This window comes from Nannobrachium achirus (assembly GCF_963921795.1).
Source record: "Nannobrachium achirus genome assembly, chromosome: 21".
Classification (NCBI taxonomy): Eukaryota; Metazoa; Chordata; class Actinopteri; order Myctophiformes; family Myctophidae; genus Nannobrachium; species Nannobrachium achirus.
Window position 1 is genome coordinate 15,214,433 of NC_137828.1, and position 21,313 is coordinate 15,235,745.

General features: G+C 42.0%; 1 protein-coding gene across 1 annotated transcript in view; it reads left to right on the top strand.

Moving 5' to 3' along the window:
• LOC308306609 (myosin heavy chain, fast skeletal muscle-like) overlaps nucleotides 1–21,313 on the top strand; it is a gene marked incomplete at both ends in the record, with an annotated part of 56,519 nt that overhangs the window by 16,047 nt on the left and 19,159 nt on the right. The window contains 15 exons of the mRNA XM_080751648.1: nucleotides 317–381; nucleotides 1,085–1,172; nucleotides 1,638–1,755; nucleotides 3,254–3,377; nucleotides 3,846–3,982; nucleotides 4,925–5,180; nucleotides 6,688–6,930; nucleotides 8,114–8,290; nucleotides 9,077–9,222; nucleotides 9,757–9,847; nucleotides 13,507–13,896; nucleotides 16,689–16,815; nucleotides 17,490–17,608; nucleotides 18,567–18,763; nucleotides 19,896–20,079. Of these exons, the coding sequence (XP_080607774.1) occupies nucleotides 317–381; nucleotides 1,085–1,172; nucleotides 1,638–1,755; nucleotides 3,254–3,377; nucleotides 3,846–3,982; nucleotides 4,925–5,180; nucleotides 6,688–6,930; nucleotides 8,114–8,290; nucleotides 9,077–9,222; nucleotides 9,757–9,847; nucleotides 13,507–13,896; nucleotides 16,689–16,815; nucleotides 17,490–17,608; nucleotides 18,567–18,763; nucleotides 19,896–20,079 (2,462 nt within the window). The remainder of the gene's footprint in view (nucleotides 1–316; nucleotides 382–1,084; nucleotides 1,173–1,637; nucleotides 1,756–3,253; nucleotides 3,378–3,845; nucleotides 3,983–4,924; nucleotides 5,181–6,687; nucleotides 6,931–8,113; nucleotides 8,291–9,076; nucleotides 9,223–9,756; nucleotides 9,848–13,506; nucleotides 13,897–16,688; nucleotides 16,816–17,489; nucleotides 17,609–18,566; nucleotides 18,764–19,895; nucleotides 20,080–21,313) is intronic.

Below are 21,313 nucleotides of genomic sequence, written 5' to 3' on the forward strand. Positions count from 1 at the left end.
GGCTCACAAAAGCCTGATTACGATAAAATGACCAGACGTTGGAATATCCCTTTAAAATACCAATAAACTGGGAGGGAATATGTAAAAAAAAATCATACAAATTTTGCACTTGGTGACAAGTTTTTTAGATTTTTGGCATGGTGTTGTTGTTAGGTATGGGCAAGGCTTACAAAATACATCGCAAACGAGTTGAGCTCGCCCCCTAGTGGTCTGTTTGATCTAAGTCCAATATTAGATGGGCCGAAAGTGTCTAATTGATTCATTATTTGTAAGGAGATGATATAACATGTATATTAAATATGTGACAAATATACAGATACTTCAAAGAAGGGAGGCAAGAAAAAGGGCGGCTCCATGCAGACGGTGTCTCAAGGATTCAGGGTAAGAATAAAGCATTATTATCAACCATCAACATTATAGTCATGTAAGAAACAATGCACAATCTTATGCTGGAATTAAACAGTTACATCACTTGTTACTAACTAGTCCTGTGCCCGGGGGTGTGCACAGTATATGAGTGCACAGTATATGAGGGATTGAACGTCCCTGAGGAACCCAGACCGGTGCCCATTGGGCAGAATAGTCACCATTGACGTCCAGTTGTGCAATACTGGTTGTATCCGTCTGTCTGTCTGTCTGTCTGTCTGTCTGTCTGTCTGTCTGTCTGTCTGTCTGTGTCCCTTTCCTGCCCATAAATGATATGGAGATCCCTTATATCTGTCTGTCTGGCTCTCTTTTGGTGTTCCGTGTCCAGGCCAGTCTGTGATGTCATCTCCAAATTTGGGCACTGTAGTGATGTCAGTCATCTCCAAATTTGGTCACTTGATCAGCATGCGGCTCGGCTGTAGTATCAGTGATGTCAGCATGCAGACTGTTTCACCCGTTTATGCCCATATATGGTGTTCAGTGATGTCAGTCAGTGATGTCAGTCAGTGATGTCGGGCATTGTTGTAGCATGCAGCTGTTACCATGGCGGGGACACTGTTTAGTATCAGTGATGTCTGCTTGTGGTCAGACGGCTGGTGGACAGACAGACATTCGGTAAATTAATAGTTAGATAACTTTGACTTCATTATGTCTGTAGGAGAACTTGGGGAAGCTGATGACCAACTTGAGGAGCACGCATCCTCACTTTGTGCGTTGCCTGATTCCCAACGAGTCCAAGAAACCAGGTAAACATAGACAAATATGTCACATTGTAATGCATGCCAGTGATTCTCAACCATTAGGCTGTGATCCCTCGAAATAATCATACTTGAACTGGGGACCCACAAATACATACATACACACCATGACATACGTACACACCATGACAAGCAAGATATGGAATTTTGTCCATATCGTGCAGCCCTATAGTATGCAATTATTCATAATAATAATAACGTTGTTGTCAGGTGGAAACCTTGTATGTCCAAGACCGTTCGTTTTATATTTATCATTTTAACAATGAACTAAACTAGTGAAAATAGCAGATCTACAAGCACACAACGCCTCGCACCGCGAGGCGTTGTGTGCTTGTAGATCGGCTGTTTTCAGTACTTTTGTGCAACAGCCTTGTATGAAAAAAACATACAAATTTGAAACTTGGAAATACAAGGTTTCTGCCCGACAGTGACGATAAGCAACGTCTTTTCCAGGCCTGATGGAGAATTTCCTGGTCATCCACCAGCTGAGGTGTAACGGTGTGCTGGAGGGTATCAGGATCTGTAGAAAGGGCTACCCCAGTAGAATTCCCTATGCTGACTTCAAGCAGAGGTATATTTTCCAATGTTCAATATGGCAAAAAACACAAATTAAATTGTTAATTGCAATCATTTGTTCATGACAATTAACTCTTTTACTCCATCGAACGTTAACGCTCGTCCCAATTCTGACCGTATCGCGTTGCCAATACAAACGCTCATTCTTTTACCTTGTTTGATCACTGTAGATCAGCTGATGAGGGGTCGCGCGGGTGTGTACCGTAAAAACAGCTCCCTTTGTGCCACTGGGGCAGTTTGTGGGTTCAGGATCTGCCCCAGGCCCTACATGACGTCACTTCTTTCTTCTTCTTTTGTGGTTTCCAATAGACTAGATGCCTTGAGGCCATCTCGAGGCACATTGCTGCCTCCCGGGACGGGAGAAGTCCTCTTTTTGCGAAAGACGTCACCTTATTGTTTATAAGGTTTATTGTAGGAAAATACAGACTCACGGAGGATAATGAAAACAACAGCGTAACGTTACAAATAAGTATTGCAGCGAAGAATAACTCTTCTTAATGAAAAATAACTGTTCTTAATAATAAAATAGCATTTATCCTTATTAGTTATTACAGAAATTCCAAAAATATAAAATGTTATATGTGTAATAATTCATTACATGGGATAAGTCTTATATTTTTGGGCGACAACCATTATTTTCCCAATAATTCCATATGAAGCAGAGCCCTGTTTGTGCATATTACTGTATCCGATATGTAACTATTAAGTTTGAGTCACACTTATAATTAGTCATACAATATGGATATATGGCCATATAAAAGGATGTAACAAAAGTCTTCACTGTTATCACAGCCATCAAGATGCTGTCTGTCTGGGTTTACCTTAGAAGAAAAACAGTGTTGCGTGGCAAAAACAGCCGATCTACAAGCCCACAAAGCGTTGCGCTTGTGAGCCAGTAGGTCTGGTGAAAACAGCCGATCTACAAGCCCACAAAGCGTTGCGCTTGTGAGCCAGTAGGTCTGTGGTGAAAACAGCCGATCTACAAGCCCACAAAGTGTTGCGCTTGCGATGCGCTGTGAGCTAGTAGGTCTGCTGTTTTTGGCCATATTGTGGGACGTCATTCTCAGGTGCAGGACCCCACCCCGATTCTTAGCCTGGGGCAGATCCTGAACCCACACCGTAACGCTGCTCTCAAATCTCCACCACACGTAAACACCAATGGATGGCCAATTCACTTCCTGGCTGTTTTCTGTGGACCTGGTCTAGAAAATGCATTTCTACGCTCTGAACGACGGAAAGAGGAGAGTGCCATTTCACATTCATTCATTGCATAAGGCTGCCCCCTGCAGTCAGTTCGGCTAGAGTACAAATATAAGTGTCCATTGAAAACGATTTTGTTTGGAAATAATCCATAGATAATTTTCTATAACATCGCAAAGATAAGCTACTTTTTGATGGCACCAGCACAAATAAATAAATAATTACTATGGCAGTATAAGAGTTAATCTTAAATTTGTAAACAGCCCCCTAACCATGACCTGTTCACAAAATAGGTACAAAGTACTGAATGCCAGCGCGTGCCCCGAGGGCCAGTTCATAGACAACAAGAAAGCCTCCGAGAAGCTGCTTGGGTCCATTGATGTGCCTCGCGATGAGTACAAGTTGGGACACACCAAGGTAAACACTCTCTCCCTGGATTAAAGTTCTCAGCCACCACGACTTCTTGTAGTAGACCAATATTTTGGTCATTTGGATGTTGTCAGCATGTCTTCTATGGGAGACACGTATGTCGCAGCGTGCTACGTGTTGTAAGCTTGTAGATCTGCTATTTTCTTTAAATCGTGAAAAGTCTTTCAATATTTTGAACCAATTCTAATGAATGTCTTCTAAATCAGTGGTTCGCAAACATTTTAATGTCAAGGACCCCCAAAATTACATGTATGTTGTTCCAGGGACCCCCCCAGAAGCAGAGATTTGAGTTGCAAAAGTTTGCTTTGAAAAATATATATTGAAAGATTTTGCCAAAAATCTGTGCCGCGCTGTGAGCTTGTATATCTGCTATATTTCAATAGCTAAAGTATAAAATAATTCCATGTCTTTTAAGTACCGGTAAAACATTGGGGTCCTTTTTCCACCACTGTTTAGGTGTTCTTCAAAGCTGGTCTGCTGGGCGTCCTTGAGGAGATGCGGGACGAGAAGCTGGCCAACCTGGTCACCCAGACCCAGGCTCTGGCCCGAGGCTTTGTGGTGAGGAAACAGTTGGCCGGCATGACGGCAAGGAGGTACGTTGAAAACGCCATTTATTTCTAGGAAATGTTTTTGCATTAACCCATTCAGAACGGGTACACATTATTCTGTATCATTATTTTATGCTTTAACTATTGAAAAATAGCAGATATACAAGCTCACAGCGCGGCACCGAGTGCCGCGCTGCGAGCTTGTAGATCTGCTATTTTTTTTAAATCGTGAAAATTATAATTTTGACCCAATTCTATAAGTGTCTTTTGAATCCTTCTAAGGTTTTTTGAAAAAACGTATGTTTCTATGTCAGCAATCTGGCCAGCCATCGTCAAAGAAAAGGTCCTTATCACTTAACTGGAGCTCAGTTAGTCTGTTCTTGAGAGACTACTATGTCAGTGGTTCTCAAACCTTTTCATGTGAAGGACCCCCAAACTGATATTTATTTGGCCACGGACCCGCATCTCAAAATATTTCGTTCCAGGGACCACCCAGAAGCAAAATTTGAGTTACAAACGTTCGCTTTGAAAATACATGTATTCAAAGATTTGCACACATTTTCACGACTTTTTCAAAAATAGCAGATCTACAAGCTTGCAGCGCGGCACATATATGGAGATCCTTGATGTCATCAATATTAATCCCATATCTGGGAATGCCCATTTATGGACATATTTTGTCAGTCTCATGATAACCAATGTGGTTGTCGCGACGTGAGTCACACGTGCAAATGAATTCCGTCCTTGTCCCTTTTATGCCCATACATGGAGATCCCTGATGTCATCAATATTAAGCCCATATCTGAGAATGCCCATATATGGACATATTGTGTCAGTCTCTGTTGTTTCACACAAGCTTTTCGCCCTTATAGCAATGAGTACTATAAGAACATTTAGTTATTTTTTGTGTTGGAATATGGATTTTGTGTTGGAATGGAATATCACTTACCCTACCTTTTTTAACACGTCCGTTTTCCACACACACAGAGAGGCCATTTACACCATCCAGTTCAACCTGCGCTCGTTCGTCAGTGTGAAAAGCTGGCCATGGATGAAGGTCTACTACAAGATCAAGCCTCTCCTGAAGAGCGCCGAGACGGAGAAGGAGCTGATGAACATGAAGGAGAACTATGAGAAGATGAAGAGCGACCTGGCCGCCGCCCTGGCCAAGAGGAAGGAGCTGGAGGAGAGGCTGGTGGTCATCGTGCAGGAGAAGAACGACCTGCAGCTGGTAGCCTCATCAGTAAGTACACACACCTGTGGGCCAGATTATTTTGGGGGGTATCAGATGATTAACTTAACTAGACCTTACCCGTACAAAGATATGTGCTCCAAAATATGTGTGGGTTGTGGGGAAAGTTACTGTAACTGGTGCGTGCGTGAGAATATGTGGGAGCATCATAATGTAAGGAGCAGCCCATGGAGGAGTGTATTTATGATTTCCATACCCGTTGGAAGATGACCCGGTGCATGCATGACCCATGCGAGAGAGAGAGAGAGAGAGAGAGAGAGAGAGAGAGAGAGAGAGAGAGAATGTGTGTCTCTTCACTGCAACATTCCTAACTGTGAGAGAGGTGTGTGTGGGGCTATGGGATCCCATGGCCTGGAGGAACAGACCGTAACCCTGACAACAGGCTGAGCTGAACAGGCTGTGCTGTACAGAAGTGGTGAAGAAACGCTAATAAATAGCTTGAATTTGGGAAAAATGGAAATCGGGTTCCGTCAGCGTCTGTATAATGCTAATGGCCAATGCCATGTGAAAATTGGGATCAGTTGCTGAAGAGATAAAGGTGGAAATGCATTGTGACTGACCTACTGACTGACTGACTGACCTCTCTCTCTAATTATATAATGGATGTTCAACATTGTTTTCTCACTCAACAGTAAACAAACCAACATAAGGTTTAAGTGTATAGAGGGTAACGGCACATTTCTAAAGTGACAATTTAAGGACTTTTTAATACCTTTAAAGGAGCTATAGTCAACTTTTTTTATAAAAAAAAACAAGCTTCATATATGTGTTTCAATTCAAAAATGACCACAAAAAGCGTAAAATAATGATAAAATAATCATTTTGGCCATTGTCAGGCCGACACTTTGTTTACATCCTAGTCTAACACTATCAAAGAATAGACTAGAATGTAAACAAAGTGTCGGTCTGACAATGGCCAAAATGATTATTTTATCATTATTTTAAGCTTTTTGTGGTCATTTTTGAATTGAAACACATATATGAAGCTTATTTTGTTTATAAAATATTTTCGAAACATTATTTTTATTTTAGCATCCGTTTTTCAAGAAAAAGTTGACTATAGCTCCTTTAAAATGACAAATTAAACATTGGCCAAATTGTCAAATATTAGAGGCAGAAATTGTGAAAATAGCCGATCTACATGCTCACAGTCACAACGCCTTGCAACGCTCACAATAGAACCAACCGTGTTATACAAAATGTAATGCCTCAACTCTTAGTGCTCGTAGGGTGGGGGAGTCCCCAGTTAAAATATGATTATTTTGGGGGTCGCGGTCTGAAAAGGTTGAGAACCACTGTACTAGAGCAATGGTCAACGAAGTATGCTGCAACACTGCTGCCGAGCTGCGATGCACTTGCAGCTTTGTTTTTATTTTGTTTAATGAAATTTGTTAATATCTTGTATAGTCTTAACTTAGATGTTATCCCATATACCGTCCTTTCTCACCTATTCGTCAATGGTGATTTATGTTTGTATTTCTTTGCTATTGACAACCAGGGAGAAGATAGTCTGGCCGACGCTGAGGAGCGATGCGAGGGTCTTATCAAAAGTAAGATCCAGCTGGAGGCCAAGCTCAAGGAGACCACGGAGAGGCTGGAGGACGAGGAGGAGATCAACGCTGAGCTGACCGCCAAGAAGAGGAAACTGGAGGACGAGTGCTCCGAGCTCAAGAAGGACATCGATGACCTGGAGCTGACTTTGGCCAAAGTGGAGAAGGAGAAACACGCCACTGAGAACAAGGTTCATGATTATACTGTGGTGGGAAGTAACCACCAAGTGCATTTACTCAAGTACTGTACTTAACTCTTTGAGCGCCAGCGCCCTCTAGGGGCCAAAGAATGCCAGCGCATCTCTCATAGGCGAGCGCTTTAGCTTCCAGGACTTCAGCTTCCAGGACCTGACGTGCTCACGTTCCTGCACGGCATGGAAATGTCCCGGATGAAGATGCTAACAGAATGGCTATTCCCATTTTGTCATCTAAAAGATCATTTTTGGGCGATTTCGCCGTAAATAAACCTCGCGCCGCTTTCCTAAAACACAAAAAAGAGATATAAGTCTTTAAAGATGCGGTCTTTCATTGGATTAGGCGGAGATTGGCGATTGCGTTCGCAAATTACGGCCGGCCGGGACGTTGTTAGCTTTCGGCTAGTAGCTACAAAAATCAAGCCAGGCTTCAGAAGGCCTCTTATCATTTTATTCATATAATTAAATAAAGCCGAACTATTTCGGGATCGGCACACTCGTGTACTCATCGGAAGCGGCGCCGAACATCGGGTGAACATTGGGGAGCTCAAAAATGTATTTTAAACCATTTTTAATGGAATATATCGTCAGACAGAGTAGAACGGCTAGCTGGCTAGCTGCTAGCGAGCCAGGACCACCCACGACTCTACAAGCAGCTCGGGGTAAGTGAATTAATAAAAAAAAGATTGTATTGGATTGAAATAAAGCCGAACTAGTTCGGGATCGGCACCAGATGAGTTAAGCCTGATTTTGAGGTATTTATACTTTACTTGAGTATTTGTACTTTACTTGAGTATTGAGCTAAAAAACGGCTCCCACAAAACTGTGAAAAGTGATGACTCGTCACTAAACCATAGTTTTGTGGGGCCGTTTTTAGTTGAACGAATGTTTTTCGTACAAAACAAATGCTTGCAATGGATTCAGAATCATGGTAAAAAACCCTAGTTTGACCCCTCACATGCTACTTACCGGTAAAGCAGATGTATTTTCCCCCCCCGTATAGTAAAGTTAATGGGACCTCAACTTTCAACAGTTGTCAAAAATTCCCAGAGGGATTTTGAATTTCAAACTTTGTTTTGTGTGTGTGTTACCAGACACTTTACAAACACATTGGTGAAGAAATGGTAAGGAATTTATTCCCAGATTATATTATTATCCCCTGCCTATAATGCTCATTCAGGTGAAGAACTTGACCGAGGAGATGGCCACTCAGGACGAGGGTCTGGCCAAGCTGACCAAGGAGAAGAGAGCCCTCCAAGAGGCCCACCAGCAGACCCTGGATGACCTGCAGGTGGAGGAGGACAAGGTCAACACGCTGACCAAGGCCAAGGTCAAGCTGGAGCAGCAGGTTGATGATGTGAGTTTAGCCTGCGTTTTGGAGCAGTGGTCAAGGACAAGCTCACAGCGCCTCGCAGCACGAGACGTTGTGAGCTTGTAGATCGGCTATTTTCGGCAAAGAGGTTTGGTGTAGAGGGGAAAAAGAGCAGACTAAGTACAGAATGAAAGGTCAAGTTTAAGTTAAGTATGACGGTTTAAGTGGTTAAATATCTGAAAACACAAATTGACATGAATCTAAAATACGCTGATGATTGTGCTGTCAAACGATGAAACTAGGCCTATATGGAATCAATGAAAAGGTTGTGGGGGTCCCTGCTTCATCTCTCTCTCAACTAAGGGGTCCTTGGCCTGAAAACATTGAATACCCCTGTTCTAGATACATTGCACACGCTGTGAAATATTCAAAACTGTTTATTTTTTATTTATTTTATTACAGAATTATGGCATACAGCTCAATTTTACACCAGACCACTCAAAACAAGGATTTATAATACAGAAATGTCAGAGTTGCTTGAAGTCCAGTGTGACATTTCCGCAGTCAGTCATGATTTGGGGTGCTGTCACTGCTGTGGCACCTGCATGATTTTTTACACTATATATAATTATGGATCTGTATGTTTTTAAAAGAAATTCAAAATGATTCAAAAATGTCCAACATAAATGGATAAAGCAGTTCTATATATTAAATCCTTTAGCTGGACTATGGGGGTCCCCAGACCCTTCTTTGAGAATCAATGTTTTAGAATTAGAACACATGTACATTGTTGTGCAGAATAATTAGAAATCTGATTGTGTTGTTGTGCAGTTGGAGGGTTCTCTGGAGCAAGAGAAGAAGCTCCGCATGGACCTTGAGAGAACCAAGCGAAAGCTGGAGGGTGACCTGAAGCTGGCCCATGAATCCATCATGGACCTGGAGAACGACAAGCAGCAGTCTGAGGAGAAGCTCAAGAAGTAACGTGAAGCGCTATATGAAACGGCTTGCAGAACAAACACCTGATAAAATTTCGTCGCTGTCCGGTGAAAACCTTGTATGTCCAAAACCGTTCCTTTTTTTATTTTCATTTTAAAAACGAGTTAAAGGAGTGAAAATAGCCGATCTACAAGCACACAACGCCTCGCGTCGCGAGGCGTTGTGTGCTTGTAGATCGGCTATTTTCACTACTTTTGAGCAACACTCTTGTATGATGAAGTAGGGCTTTAATTTACGAAAGAACATACTATTTTGACACTTGGAGATGCAAGGTTTCTGCCCGACAGTGACGATATATTTCCAAAACTGTAACTTTTCGGGATTCAAATAAAACAAAACGGCAAAAGAAGCAGACCTATACGCGCTCAAAACGTTACGCTTCGCACCGCGTTTCGAAACTTGCAGATCTGCTACTTTTGATGCTTTTTGCCCCACGGTAGAGCGTTAATTAAAATATGGAGATAGGAGGTTACTTTCTGCCCGACAGCGGCGATATAATGCGTTGTATTCCACAGGAAGGACTTTGAAGTAAGCCAGATTCTGAGTAAGATTGAGGATGAACAGTCCATGGGGGCTCAGCTACAGAAGAAGATCAAAGAACTCCAGGTATTTAACATTTCTCTTTGTCAAAAATCTTCAGCTTAAAGGTGTCATGGCATCACTTTTTATTTATTTTTTAGGTTTCCTGAACTCAAGTGCACCCAAAAAACTGAACTTTTATAGAACTATACAGGAAAAAACACACCAAAATAAATATGCTTTAAGTAGCATGTGAGGGGTCAAACTAGGGGTTTTTCATCATTCTGAAAAAAAAAAAAGAAAAAAAAAATCCTTGGGGTAAAGGCGGCTCCCACAAAACTGTGAAAAGTGATGACTCATCACTAAACCATAGTTTTGTGGGGCCGTTTTTAGCCCAAGGAATGTTTTTTTTGGATTCAGAATGATGAAAAACCCCTAGTTTGACCCCTCACATGCTACTTAAAGCATATTTATTTTGGTGTGTTTTATCCTGTATAGTTAAAGCTGTACTGTGGAAGCTGCTCAACTAGTGGTCAGTAGCGGTGTTGTCCCCCTCGTCGATACGCATCCGTAGAGCCGTCTCCCGTCATTTTTAGACCAGAATTGAGGGAGTAGCAGGCAAGATTCCTTCACCAATGTAAACACAGTTGCTGAGGGAAGCTACTTCCTTTAGAGACAGCAATACTCGCTGTGATTGGCCGGTGGTGTATGATCCACGCTGTGATTGGCCGGTAGTGTATCATGTGGGAGATGACATAATTTTGCCGGGAAAACAGCCCCTGTCACAGCTATGTAGAAAACATATAAAGAAAAGGCTTTTGGGGCTGAAATTAACGGAGTGGGGGTTCTAAAACTTTAGCGATTTAATAGTTAGGACAATTTTAAGATATGTTTTATAAAAAAAGTTACATAGTATAACTTTAAGTTAATGGGACCCCGACTTTCAGCAGCTGTCAAGGATTCTCCTAGGGAAACTGAATTTCAGTCTTTGTGAGATGTGTTACTAGACACCTTTACAAACACATTGGTGAAGAACTTTTTTGGTAAGGAATTTATTCCAGGATTTGACACAATTTCTGAAGATATCCCCTCACTATTAGAACACAGAGAGAGAAACAAAACTGTTACGTCACACTTTTGGCCCTACTCTTATCTCCGGCACCGTTGCCCCTATCCATGCCAAACTTTGCACATACACTCCTTGGCTGGCAAACCAACCTCCAGCCCTGATTTCTCACATGGCCCTCTTCTAGCGCCACCATGAGGCCGATTTTAGCAAAATATTTTTTTTGGACACTGCTCCTACAGATTTTGCCCTAAAATCACGCAAAGCGGTACACAGTATCTCTAAACTTTAGAAAGTGTGTACCACTTTAGAGTCTAAAGTCATGTCATCAACATGGATCTGTCCCATTTCCCATATTCCCTCCTGATTGGCTACGATTGCCTTCTAAAGTTTGTGTATGCGACCTGACAGTCGCTTATCTCCCGATTAGGGAGTCTTTCTGGTAATTGCGACCGTCAGAGAGCAGTTTACTATGAAAACCTCCACCGGCCGTCCGTCCGTCCGTCCGTCCGTCCGTCACGTCACACGTCACACCTTTGTTTGTGTACGGTGTGATGTCATATATCTTCAGTATGACATCACACCACATGTGTAAACAAACCTTTGTGTACGTTGCTGTGGCAACAGTCTGTTGTTGCTGGTCTGTTAGTGTACGTTAGCAACCACCTTAGCAACCATGGTTTTACCCTAGCAACCAACTGTTTACCCTAGCAACCAACTGTTTACCATAGCAACCATGTTTTTTTACCCTAGCAACCAACTGGGCATAAAAGGGATTCTGTTAGGGATCTCCATATATGGGCATAAAAGGGATTCTGTTAGGGATCTCCATATATGGGCATAAAAGGGATTCTGTTAGGGATCTCCATATATGGGCATAAAAGGGATTCTGTTAGCTGTTAGTGATCTCCATATATGGGCATAAAAGGGATGCTGTTAGGGATCTCCATATATGGGCATAAAAGGGATTCTGTTAGGGATCTCCATATATGGGCATAAAAGGGATTCTGTTAGGGATCTCCATATATGGGCATAAAAGGGATTCTGTTAGGGATCTCCATATATGGGCATAAAAGGGATTCTGTTAGGGATCTCCATATATGGGCATAAAAGGGATTCTGTTAGCTGTTAGTGATCTCCATATATGGGCATAAAAGGGATGCTGTTAGGGATCTCCATATATGGGCATAAAAGGGATTCTGTTAGGGATCTCCATATATGGGCATGAAAGGGATTATGTTAGGGATCTCCATATATGGGCATAAAAGGGATTGTATCCCAGATGATGCCCTGTACTTGGGATTTGTTGATGTAAATGTTCACATAGAGTGTAATAATTGGTAAAACAAACTTTTGGCCTATTTGTGGAGATAAGCGACTCCCGATTAGGGAGTCTTACTGGTAATAAGTACTGCGTTAATCTAAATCAGTATTTCTCAAATGGGGTACGCATACCCCTAGGGGTACTTGGAAGTACTGCAGGGGGTACTTGAGAAAATGCCCCCAAAAAAGCAAAATAGAATTATAAATCATGATAATATTATTCATAGTTAAACTAATTAACTACAATTGAATTAGACGGAGAAAAAACATTTACTGTTATATATAATGTTGATACTTGGAGAAACTTGTTGCGAGCCTGACAGTTGCTAACCCAAATTACATGGTATCAGGCAACTGGGATGTGTTTGAATGTTGTTTGAAGTTATTGACATGAAACCTGGACTGAAATGTCATGGTCACAGTGTCAATTCCAGTGGGGATGCCATTGAAAAGTTAATCTAGTTGTACAAAGTAATCAAAGAATGGGTTGACTGGTAGGCTGGTTGACTGCTTTATCTGTGGAGAGTGTATGTCACTGAGAGTCCTTTTATAGCGATTGAAATCATGATGAGGTCACGATGAGTCATCTATGCCCAAATATAGATTTCTAGGTCAGATGGCCCATGGAGTTTGTGATGTCAAACCTAGCAACCCAATATAAACAAACCTGATGTCAGACCTGAAGTATCCTTTTATACCCATATATGGAGATACAGAGATCTCCATATATGGGCATATTAGAAAGCCCATATATGGGCATATACGGATGACATCAGGGATATCCATATATGGGCATAAAAGGGACAAGGGCTTACAGTTAAGAGATCTCCATATATGGGCATATCAGAAAGCCCATATATGTTCATATACTGATGACATCAGGAATATCCATATATGGGCATAAAAGGGACAAGGACTTACAGTTAAGAGATCTCCGGGCATAAAGGGACAAGGACTGTTACAGTAGATATAGAGATGTCCATATATGGGCATAAATGAACAAGGACTGACAAACACTGAGATCTCCATATAACCTATGGGAATATAAGGGACGAGGACAATGCGTAGCATTGTGAGCTTGTAGACCTATTTTCTAAATATTGTTGTACATTAAAAACTTGAAATGGGTCGTTCTGCATAGTACTTGGGATTTGTTTATGTAAATGTTCACATAGAGTGTAATAATTGGTAAAACAAACTTGGCCTATTTGTGGGGGAGTCTTACTGGTAATTGCAGTTGAATAAGTACAAAATTGTTGTCGGGTAAAGGGGGTACTTGGATTAAAAAATCAGGGAAAGGGTACTCAAGCCAAAAAAGATTGAGAAACACTGATCTAAATGAATCAATTTTGAATAGGCTCGCATCGAAGAACTGGAGGAGGAGATCGAGGCGGAGCGCGCCGCCCGCGCCAAGGTGGAGAAGCAGCGGTCCGACCTCTCCCGCGAGCTGGAGGAGATCAGCGAGAGGCTGGAGGAGGCCGGCGGCGCCACGGCGGCGCAGATCGAGATGAACAAGAAGCGCGAGGCCGAGTTCCAGAAGCTGCGGCGCGACCTGGAGGAGTCCACCCTGCAGCACGAGGCCACCGCCTCCGCCCTCCGCAAGAAGCAGGCGGACAGCGTGGCGGAGCTGGGCGAGCAAATCGACAACCTGCAGCGCGTCAAGCAGAAGCTGGAGAAGGAGAAGAGCGAGTACAGAATGGAGACCGACGACCTGGCCAGCAACATGGAGGCCGTCGCTAAGGCAAAGGTATAAATAGGACGCCTGTGTCCCCCTAGAATCTCTTTATAGGCCCTAGATCTATCCCCCTGTGTCCTGATAGATCTATCCCCCTGTGTCCTGATAGATCTATCCCCCTGTGTCCTGATAGATCTATCCCCCTGTGTCCTGATAGATCTATCCCCCTGTGTCCTGATAGATCTATCCCACTGTGTCCTGATAGATATATCCCACTGTGTCCTGATAGATCTATCCCACTGTGTCCTGATAGATCTATCCCACTGTGTCCTGATAGATCTATCCCCCTGTGTCCCCCTAGATCTATGCTCTATGCCAGGGGTCTTCAACGTTTTCAGGCCAAGGACCCCTTAGTTGAGAGAGAGATGAAGCAGGGACCCCCACAACCTCTTCATATATTCCATATAGTTTCATTGTTTGACAGCACAATCATCAGTGTATTTTGGATTCATGTCAATGTGTGTTTTAAGATATTTAACCACTTGAACCCTCAATACTTAATAAACTTGACCTTACACTCTGTACTTAGCCTGCTCTTTTTCCCCTCTACACCAAACCTCTTTGCCGAAAATAGCCGATCTACAAGTTCACAACGCCTCGCGCTGCTATTTTTGTCTAAAGTTCTCAGAATAGGTTCAAGTGGTTAATATAAAAAAGGCGAAAAAAGTTTCTACCACCAAAATCTTCTACCACACAAAGATTTGGAGGACCCCCTGTAGTAACTCTGAGGACCCCCTAGGGGTCCCATACCCCCTGTTGAAGACCCTTGCTCTAAGCCCCTTGGTCACAGAGTTATGGTTTCCCATAGGGAAATCTTGGATAGCATCATGAATGATAAGAGCTGTGTACTCAAATCAGTGTTGGGAAAGTTCACTTTAAAAATGAACTAGTTCAAGTTCAAGTTCAAAACTTCTAAAATGAACTAGTTCATTTCATAGTTCATAATTCTATATTTTGAACTTAAGTTCATGGTTCCCCAAAATGAACTAACTTAGTTCTTTTTCGTTCTTTTTTAACCATAATATTTTTATACCTTTGGCTTTAAAAAAAAAAAAAAAAAAAAAAAAGTTTAGACGTTGCTGCATGCTATTATTTGTCAACATTATTGACACAGCCCATATAGAACCACACACAGCAATAATTTCATCCAACTTAACATTGAGGTGCCCACAATATTTAGGTGCCCAGTGCCCAGTCTTCCTGCACCTTTATTGTGGCTGAAGGCAGAAGTTTCTAAACCTCGCGCACAGCATGTTTCCGCGTTGGTTAAAATAGCTGATCTACAAGCTCACGTTGTCTCGTGGATGCGACGCGTTTTGAGCTTGCAGATTCACGCCGTTCACGGGCGTCAGAATGATCGCGTTCGACAATTCGTTCATTAAGCGAAAACAAAGGACGTTCAGTTCACGTTCGCCCAAAATATGAACGTGTTCATGAACGATCGTTCTTTGAACGCGTTCGGGTACAACACTGGTACTCATAAGTATCACCTGAAAATGTAAGCAAACACAGAGTTATCAAATGCAACTCAATATCCTAAACAAACAAGTCACACACCTTACAAAATCGCAGAGCTGATTAACTTTGAGGCCCCAGGGGCAGTGCGAGTGACATCAGGACTTGATATATTATTGACAATATACTTTTTCCATGGACTACTCAGTTCCTCCTGAGTAGACTGAGATCGTTTGGTGTGTTCAATAGGATGCTACAGATGTTCTACCAGTCTGTCATGGCAAGTGTTCTCTTTTTTGGTATAACATGCTGGGGTGGCAACAACAGAGCAGGTGACACGTTTAACCTAAACAGACTGGTGAGGAAAGCAGGCTCTGTCGTCTCTGCAGGGGGTGGAGGATGTAACCAGGGTGCGAACAGCGAGGAAGCTAGATTCCATCTTGGAGAACTCCTCCCACCCCCTCCATCTGGAGATCACCAGTTACTGGAGTAAGAAAGGAAACGACCGCTTTGCCTAACCAGGACGGAGATGTGAGAGACTAGGAAAATCTTTTGTACCGGCTGCCCTTAAGCTGTACAACGAGACACACAACAGACGATTGAAAAGGACTTCCTTCCTAACTTAGACTGACGGAACTATTGCTGTATTGACTTTGACCTCTAAGGAACTATTGCTGTATTGACTTTGACCTCTAAGGACCTTCCAGGGAGAGTGCTCATGTGCGTCTTGCGGTGACACGCTTCCTAGTTTCTTCTTCTCTGAGCTGTTTTTTGTTTTGTTTTATTTCGCACTGATTTTTGACATTGCACTATTAGGTTGTGTTGGTAGTTTCTGAGTATTTTGCTTTGTTTAACAATGACAGTGAGATACTTGTTGCACTAACTAGCATTGACTGCTATGGTCTCTTTTTGTAAGACACTTTATGTATACAGTATATACTTATATATTATTCGCCCCCTCTATTGATGCACCTTCGCTTTATTTGTACCGTACTGCTCTTGTTCTTTTTCCTCTTATCTATCTTTTTTTCTTACTTCTATGTAACTTTGTAAATAACTGTATACTGCTGTGCTACAACTGGACAACTGAATTTCCCCCTTGGGATAATAAAGGTATCTATCTATCTATCTATCTATCTAAAAAAGAAGAGGAAAAAACACACCCCAAGAGCACAGAATATAGCCCCGACGTTCTATGAATGCCCCTTTTGGGGCGGTACCACCACCTGCGTTAAGAATCACTATTCTAAACAGATTATTCCATTGACCATTGAGTGACGTTTTTATTGAAACAGGAACAGAGAGAATAACTGCTGGGAATTTCAGTGACTGACTTTGTCTGTTAACAGGGAAATCTTGAGAAGCTGTGTCGCAGCCTTGAAGATCAACTTAGTGAAATCAAGACCAAGCATGATGAGAATCTTCGCCAGCTACATGATATCGGAATTCAGAAGGCAAGACTGTTGACGGAAAACGGTAAATGTTTTTTGTAAAGTCTCCTTAACCTGCACCAGGGGTCTTCAGCAGGGGGTCCGGGACACCTAGGGGGTCCTCAGAGTTACTACAGGGGGTCCTCCAAATCTTCCAATCCTTTTTATATTAACAACTTGAACCCTAGTGTCCATATTCTGAGAACTGTAGCCAAAAATAGCAGATCTACAAGCTTACAACGCCTCACGCTGCGAGGCGTTGTGAGCTTGTAAATCGGCTATCTATGATAAGGTTGTGGGGGTCCCTGCTTCAACTCTCTCTCAACTAAGGGGTCCTTGGCCTGAAAACGTTGAAGACCTCTGACCTACACAAATGGTATTTTACCAAATTCGGCTCACAACGCCTCGCACTGCGAGGTGTTGTGAGCTTGTAGATCGGCTATTTTCGGCAAAGAGGTTTGGTGTAGAGGGGGGAAAGAGCAAACAAATACAGAGTAAAACATCAAGTTTAATATTAAGTATTGACAGTGATTAAATATCTGAAAACACAAATTGACGAAAATCCAAATTATACTGATGATTGTGCTGTCAAGCCATGAAATATGGAATCTATGAACAGGTTGTGGGGGTCCCTGCTTCATCTCTCTCTCATCTCAAATTCCATAATTAGACATTATACTTCAATGAACATTTTTGAAAAGAATGTTCCAATTTCTATAGGTGAGTTTGGTCGTCAACTCGAGGAGAAAGAGGCTCTTGTCTCACAGCTCACCAGAGGCAAGCAGGCCTTCACCCAGCAGATTGAGGAGTTGAAGAGACTCATTGAAGAAGAGGTTAAGGTGAGGAGCATTGCATTTCTTACATATACGTCTCGTTTCATATTTTTGTGTTATTGTATTCAGTTGACACCAGTGCTTCATTTATAAATGATTACAGTACAAAACACATTTACCTTATCACTCTTTCTTTCCTCCAACTTTGCGTAGGTGTCAGATCACCCGGGTCACGGGCGCGACCATTTTTCTATCAGCAAAGAGCGAATAATAAAGTGTTTGAATTAGATTTGCGAAGGTAACTCGGTTTCATTTGATTTCATCCAAGGTCCTTTTCCTTTGCAGGAAGGGACATTGAGGGGAAAATGTGAAAGTTGAATTAATAATGAATTGCCAAAAAAAAAAACATATTGTAGGCTATGGTATGTGTGCATTTGAGGTGACGGGAGCACTTTCTAGATTTTCTGTAGCTCAGCAGGCACTGGCAGGTATACCGGAGCTCGGCTTCGGCACAAATGAAGCCCTGCTTGACACTATATCTGTATTATTTATCTCAAGGGTCTTCAACAGGGGTCCTCAGAGTTACTACAAGGGGTCCTCCAAATCTTTGAGTTATAGAAACTTTTTTCTTCTTTTTTATATTAACCACTTGAACCCTATAGTGTCCATATTCTGAGAACATTAGCCAAAAATAGCAGATCTACAAGCTCACAACTCCTCGCGCTGCGAGGCGTTGTGAGCTTGTCGATCGCCTATTTTCGGCAAAGTGGTTTGGTGTAGAGGGGAAAAAGAGCAGACTAAGTACACAGTGAAAGCTCAAGTTTAGCAAGTATTGACATTTCAAGTGGTTAAATATCTGTAAACAATTGACATGAATTCAAAATACACTGATGATCGTGCTGTCAAACAATGAAACTATGGAATCTATGAACAGGTTGTGGGGGTCCCTGCTTCATCTCTCTCTCAACTAAGGGGTCCTTGGCCTGAAAACGTTGAAGACCCCTGATTTATCTCATTTTGACAGGCTAAGAATGCCCTGGCCCACGCGGTGCAGTCGGCCCGCCATGACTGTGACCTCCTGAGGGAGCAGTTTGACGAGGAACAGGAGGCCAAGGCGGAGCTCCAGAGAGGGATGTCCAAGGCCAACGCTGAGGTGTGTCAGTGGAGGAGCAAGTATGAGACCGATGCTGTCCAACGCACCGAGGAGCTGGAGGAGGCCAAGTAAGATCAGTGATCAGTGTTTTTACACCAGTAGGTTCTCAACATTTATCATGACAAGGACCCTGCCAAAATGATATGTATTGATTTGAGTAAAAAAAAAGAAGGAAAGTCAAGATTTCCCCCACAAACATTTAGATTTTTCAAAGAACATTCAAAAATAGTAGCAGATGTACAAGCTTGCAGATCCTGTGAGCTTGTAGATCTGCTATTTTTTGAATAGCCAACGTATACAGATCCTTCTCGACAAATTTGAATATTGTGTAAAAGTACATTTTCTTGGAACTTTCATTATTTCTTGAACCTTTCTTATATTCTAGATAGATTGGACATACACATTGAATTATTCCAAACCTTTTTGTGTTAAAACCTGCATTTCTATGGCATACAGCTCATGAATATCAAAAGTCCATATTTCGAAATATTACAATATTACACGTGACCACTCAAAACAAGGATTTATAATAGAAATGTCAACCTTCTGAAGTCAGAGTTGCTTTAAGTCCAGTGGGAAATTTCCACAATGCTTTTTTACTAAGGCTGGGACTTTAACTGATTAATTGCGATTAATTAATTACAGAAAATTAACGTGATTAAAAAAAATTACGCATTTTAATCGCACTTAGTTTTTGCACCACAGAACCTTCAGTTTCGGGCATACCGATCATAGCGATGCACCAACCAAGAAGAGACAACAAATGCAAAGGGAGAAGTAGCCGATCAGAGCGCTTTGCTTGGCCCAGTGGATGCAAAATTTAGATTTAAAAAACTCACTTGTTTATTCACGCATACAAAAAAATGCGTTTTACTTGAAAGAAAATGCTTCTCGGGTCAAATATTAATATGCGATTAAAATGCGATTAATTGCGATTAATTAATTACAAAGCCTGTAATTCATTTGATTAATTTTTTTAATCGCATCCCAGCCCTATTTTTTACACAATATTCTCATTTTTCGAGAACACATTCTGCAGACCAAACCGGTCTGCAGAATTCCCACGACTGGGGCGGTTTATCAGGCTACCTGGAACCCACCCGAGGACACCCCACTTTGAGGGCCAATGTTTACAGTCTATCGGGTATTCTCTATGCAAAGATACAATAATTTGATATCCCATTCAAAACGGATCAACAGGAAGAAGCTAGCCGTGCGCCTTCAGGAAGCGGAGGAGCAAATCGAGGCTGTGAACTCCAAGTGTGCCTCTCTGGAGAAGACCAAGCAGAGGCTCCAGGGCGAAGTGGAGGACCTCATGATCGACGTGGAGAGGTCCAATGCTTTGGCCGCCAACCTCGACAAGAAACAGAGGAACTTTGATAAGGTACCTATGACATTTATTATTTTTAAAACAATGATTTTAGTCTCGCGAGCCAGACTTTTGCCTCCCACAATTTCTAAATGCTTCCGTCATACAGTCTGGAGCAACGGAAGCTCTGAAAATGATCAGAGGATAAAGCGGACATGACGCCGCCTCCTCCCCGCTTCCGTTTCGTCCTTACAGTCTCGCAAATTTGTCCTAATATAAAAATCTAAATAGTCAAAGCATAATTTATACAGTATATATATTTCTAAAACGGCTAGTTCCATTCCTTGATTCTGATTGGCTGGTTTCCCTTTAATTGCTGTGGTATATGAGACTATAATTCACACCTTGAATCAGTTTAACAAACCCAGGTGCGCTATTTCTTTCCACAGTGTTCCACAGTGCCCCAAATATCTGCACCTGTGTTGTTGGCAAAAAGCTGGGAACTACTTTCTTGTAGCTGGGAACTACTTTCTTGCAGACCTTGTAGTGAATTATTAGTGAAATAGAACAGTTTTGATTGGTACATGACATGTCTATGATTTTTGTTCAATATTGTGACCGTTTTAGAAAAGCAATAAGCCACACGAGGCATGTGGTTACCTGCATTTTATAACGGCTGAGAGGGTTGGACCACGTACGCCTCTCAGCCGTTATAAAATACCAGGTACAGTAACCACATGCCTCTTGTGGCTTATTGCTTCAATATATGCTTATTATAAATGGAGAATTTAAAATAAAATACACGTAAACATAAAATATGTTTTCGTGATCAGAAATGACAAACAAGATGACAGCTTCTCAGATTTCGTGACGTGTAGTTCTTCTAGACTTCATATAGCCAGGGGAGTCAATTGGGAATGGCAGGGGTATGCAGCTGCCATACCCTGGGTGGGTCCAGGGGGGAAGATAAAAGTTAGTTCTAAATATGAATCCATGAATGTCTCTTTGTCTATCTGTGCAGGTTATTATGTTGGTAAATTACAGTAAAATAACCACAAATGCAAAATGTAACAAAATGGTCACTTTAACAAGGTATTATAATTATATTTTAGGTATACCGGTATATAATTAATTATATATTATATGTACTTCTTCTTAAAATAAATATATCATGCCTGTTGCTAAGTTATGGCAACATGACAAAGGCGCGCGTGCAAGACACCAGTCATGTTCCCATACCTTAGCTTTTGAGTGGTGGTCACACCGTCTCCTATACGTGGCCGTGTGTGTGGGTATGTGTGCGTGTCTG